General features: G+C 41.6%; 1 protein-coding gene across 1 annotated transcript in view; it reads right to left on the bottom strand.

The window, feature by feature from the left end:
* Positions 1 to 1,827: 1,827 nt before the first annotated feature.
* Positions 1,828 to 4,870, bottom strand: part of mul1b (mitochondrial E3 ubiquitin protein ligase 1b) — a 9,306-nt gene continuing 6,263 nt past the window's right edge. The window contains exons 3-4 of the mRNA XM_043676358.1: positions 3,676 to 3,796; positions 1,828 to 2,697 (exon numbers count right to left, since the gene is read on the bottom strand). Of these exons, the coding sequence (XP_043532293.1) occupies positions 1,968 to 2,697; positions 3,676 to 3,796 (851 nt within the window). The 3' untranslated portion in view covers positions 1,828 to 1,967. The remainder of the gene's footprint in view (positions 2,698 to 3,675; positions 3,797 to 4,870) is intronic.

The raw sequence follows: 4,870 nt of genomic DNA, 5'->3' as shown, positions 1-4,870 counted from the left end.
GTTCATCAGTCTACACATCAGGGACCTTGTTTTAAAATTATAGGTTCCCCTTTCAGGACAGGATGACAAGAATCTTTTTGTTCTCTAAGGGTTAAATGACTTTGGAGCTCCTTGCCACAGAATGCAATTAAGGAGGGATTATTAAATATTTGAGAGTGAGCGAGAGAGCGAAGACTGGATAATTGGCTGGGTTAAATCTGACCTGTTTTTTGTGTACGGGACACACCTGGACAACTTTTCAGAGTTGACTAGGTGCCAGTATTGTAACTGTGCTGGCCGAGCTTGGCGGGAGAGGGGAGAGCAAGTTCTGGAGCTCAAATCTTCAGTATTATTGCCAGGATATTGCCAGGGCTCATTGACTTTGCACTACCCAGTGCTTCTATCATTTCTTCATATCACACAGAGCATATTGAGTTGACTAAAGAATGGTATCTGTGATGCTGGGGACCACTGGAGAAGGCCAAGATGGATCATCCACTCAGCAATCCTCACTGAAGATTCCTGCAAATGCTTCAGCCTTATCTTTTACACTGATATGCTGGGCTTCCCCATCAATGAGGATGGGGATATTTGTGGAACCTCCTCCTCTAGTGAGGAGTTTAATCGCCCACGACCATTCATAACTAGCTGTGGCAGGACTGCAGAGCTTAGATCTGACCTGTTGGCTGTAAACTTACTTAGCCCTGTCTATCATTTCCTGCTTATGTTACTTGGCATGAAGTAGTCCTGTAGAGCTTGACCAGATTGACACTTCATTTTTAGGTATACCTGGTGCTGTTCCTGGCATGCCCTCCTGCACTCTCTATTGAACCAGATATTGTGTATTTGAATTTCCAAAACATATTCCATAAAGTTCCACATAAAAGTTCACCAAACAAGAGCTTATGGCATTGGGGTGATATTTTACCAAGGCAAAAGAACTAGCTAGCTACCAGGAAACAGAATCAGGGTACAGGGGTGATTTTCAGGTTGGCAAACTTCAATTTGTGGAGTGCAACAGGGATCAGTGCTATGGCTTAAACTATTTGCAATCTGCATTAGATTGGATTGAGAGACCAACTGTAATGCAGGCAAATTTGCTGACAATATGAAGACAGGATGGAATGCAAGCTGTGAGGATGATACAAAGAATCTGGAAAGGGATATAGATAGGTTAAGCAAATAAACAAGAAAGCTGACAGATGGTATATAATGTCTGAAAATGTGAGGCAGTCCACTTTGGCATGAAGAATAGAAAACAGTATATTATTTAACTAGAGAACGATGACAGAATACTTTGGTACAGCAGATCTGAGTACCTCTATACATTAATCTCAAAGCTAGCAAGCAGGCACAGCAAGTTATTAGAAGTCAGATGGAATATAAAAAGTGATTGAATATAAAAACGGGGAGGCTAACTACAGCTGCAGTGGGCACCGATGAGACTGCAGCCAACGTACTGTGTGTAATCTTATATAATGGAGGGGCATACATATACTGGAATTAGAGGCACAATGGGCTGATAACTGGAATGAAGGGGTTGTTTTACGGAGGAAAGGTTAGGCTGATGCTAAACTCTATTGTGTATAATATGAGGGGATCTTAGTGAGACTCCAAATTCTGAGGGGATTAGATGAGGGGGCAGATGCTGAGAGGCTGTCCTTCCTTCCTTCTGGGGAAGTCTGGAACTATGAGACATGGTTTCAAAGTGCTCTACTGCTCCTATTTCTTGTGATCTTATGACATACAGGTGAGTATTTATGGGGAAAAAGGAATAATAATGCATTTCACCACCAGAGGATAGTCCATCATAAGACATAAGAAATGTAGAAAAGAAAAAGCTAAATAGAAAATGAATAACCACATTTATAAGTATATGCATCTTACATAAAATCTTACACAAATTGTTTTTAACCTTTCAACCCCAGTGTAATTTCCTAACAACATGCATTTTCATTTCACAAAGTGCTGGTAAAAAAAGTGAATATTTAACTATTGTACAATGGGACTAATCTGGAGATAACATTTCGACAAATAGGACATTTCTTAGGTATAGGTAAGGCCTCATAACAATCAGTACAAGAGCAGACGTGTCCACACTCCAGAAACACAGAGGAACGTTCCTTGCTTAGACAGATGGCACATGCATTTTGTGGGATTTGTTCTTCTGTCAAGTCAAGCTCCTGCAAACGCTGCTTCTTCACTGCCAGCATTTCTCTCTGCAGCCTTGACTGTTCCTGTTCCCTTATGTAACGTTTATACTGTTGCCGTAATATGAAAAATAAACTTATACATGTTGTAATTCCAAACACCATCGTCAGGATTTTCCATAGCTTTGCCTTGGACTCCTGTTTTCGAACAAGAGACTCAAAGTCTAGTCGACTTAAGTAGTACTGGAGTCCTTGCTTTGGAGGCTGTATCTTAATAATGTTACTGTCCAATACAAGTTCTCCAACTCCAGTTATAATGTCCTTATCTCTCAGCATTTCTTCGGTCTCTTTGACTCCCTTTGGTCGCTCACCACTGATGAAATGACCAATTATATCAGTAAATGTTTGTACTACAGGGTGAAATTTCTCATACATAGTTTCTAGGTTCAGTTCAGAGGAGTCCAAGGGTTTTATCACCCTAACTGAGATATCAGGATTACCATCAGTAGGCACAAGGTCAAAGGGTACAGTGTTAGTCCTTTGATGAATAATCTTTTCACAATCATTCCTGTTGAAAACAAAGTGAAATCTAGGGGTCAGAGATGTCCAGCAACCTCTCACTTGTGTAGTATTACTGTACAAGCCTAAAATTTAATTTAGCCCATTAGACTTTCAGTTAGTAGACTGCCAAGCTCCAATTTCACCATCAAGTTCTTTATCTCATGTTTCTCTATATGACATTTAAAACACAAATCAGGTTCTTCACTCATCCTGGGCACTTCAGACCACCTTAAAATGATAAATAAAGAGCACTCAGAGTCTATCTGTGTAGCTGCCTGGAACAGCCAAATTACAGACTGTAAGCTCGGGCTGTAGACATCCCTTGTTTTTTGTAATACAGGTACCCTGAAATTTACAGGCTTATTTGCTGCAGTTTACTTTCCAAGACAAGAGTTCAAATTAAAAAGGGAAACACTGATTATTGATGCATACACTTGCTAGCAGAGTAACAAAGTTCATGGGGAGGCCAGCATTGACCTTAAAGTAAAATTAATTACCAAAACCGCCAGCAAGATAGCTGTAGATATAGTCCCCTACCAAACAGAGCCTTCCCTTCCAGTGTCACTTACAGGACTGGCACAACTTCAATGAGAAAACCAAAAACATGGTACAAACAGGCAGCCCTGTCCCCAGCCTTCACTCCAAGAGGCCAGTAGCCCCGATTTCCAGCCAACCCCAGCCTGAATGGCCTGCACTGTCTTTTCTCCCTCAAGGGACTTGACTTACAAAATTTACAATATTGTGTAAAACACTGCACTTGTGCAAGGATACAGATCTCCAGACGATAGTTTAACCACTGTGCCTACAGAACTCCCCCGAAAATGATCAATTCATTAGATGGAAAGCAAAATACTGTAGGTACTAGAAACTGGAAATAAAAACTGAAAATACTTTGCAGGGAAAATGCCAGCAGAGAGAAAAACAATACAAGTTGCTGCCTTTTCTGTATGACATTATTGATCATCGTTGCATATTACAAACTTACCAGATATGGGTAGTTCGGTTCCACACCATTTTATGTTCCTGTAAAACAAGCCGTTGTATAACTCCTTTGCAACCCTCCACAAACTGGCTATTCAGGGTTTCTTTGACAGGTTTAACTGCACCTAAACGCAGAAACAGTCAATGAATAAGCTTCCCAGCTTTTGCACAAATATTATGGCCTGGCCTTAACTGAATAGGAGCAACTGCAAGTATTCACCATTAAGACAGCAACTGTAATTTCTGCTGCCTGAACACAGATAAATGTGGAAATTCAGAAACGGCTGTCTTACCCTAGGTAGAAGCAAGCCATCAATGTCGTTGCAGCTTTCAAACACTACTGAATAGCTCAATTATTGCACTTCTTTATTTATCAGAACAAAGGGTTCTATAAGTAATAAGCATAGAAACCACGTGCAAAATGTTCAAAGGGGAGATAAGGAGAATTGCTTTTGCTCAATTGTCAGGATCTGGAAAATTCTACCTCAAACGCTAGTGAATACTGATTTTATTAATAATTTCAAAAGGGGGTTTGAGATGTTGTTGTGGTTCTGTTCGCCGAGCTGGAAGTTGTTGTTGCAAACGTTTCGTCCCCTGGCTAGGCGACATCATCAGTGCTTGGGAGCCTCCTGCGAAGCGCTTCTTTGATGTTTCCTCCGGTGTTTATAGTGATCTGTCCCTACCGCTTCCGGTTGTCAGTTTCAGCTGTCCGCTGTAGTGGTTGGTATATTGGGTCCAGGTCGATGTGTTTGTTGATGGAGTTTGTGGATGAATGCCATGCCTCTAGGAATTCCCTGGCTGTTCTCTGTCTGGCTTGCCCTATGATAGTAGTGTTGTCCCAGTCGAATTCATGTTGCTTGTTGTCTGCGTGTGTGGCTACTAAGGATAGCTGGTCATGCTAAATTACCCATAGTGCCCAGGGATGTGCAGGTTAGGGTGTATTGGTGATCCTAAATTACCCATAGTGCCCAGGGATGTGCAGGTTAGGGTGTATTGGTGATCCTAAATTACCCATAGTGCCCAGGGATGTGCAGGTTAGGGTGTATTGGTGATCCTAAATTACCCATAGTGCCCAGGGATGTGCAGGTTAGGGTGTATTGGTGATCCTAAATTACCCATAGTGCCCAGGGATGTGCAGGTTAGGGTGTATTGGTGATCCTAAATTACCCATAGTGCCCAGGGATGTGCAGGTTAGGGTG

Source organism: Chiloscyllium plagiosum, chromosome 34, assembly GCF_004010195.1.
Source record: "Chiloscyllium plagiosum isolate BGI_BamShark_2017 chromosome 34, ASM401019v2, whole genome shotgun sequence".
Lineage (NCBI taxonomy): Eukaryota > Metazoa > Chordata > Chondrichthyes > Orectolobiformes > Hemiscylliidae > Chiloscyllium > Chiloscyllium plagiosum.
The sequence above is the reverse complement of the archived record's forward strand: the minus strand, read 5'-3'. Positions and strand labels throughout refer to the sequence as shown.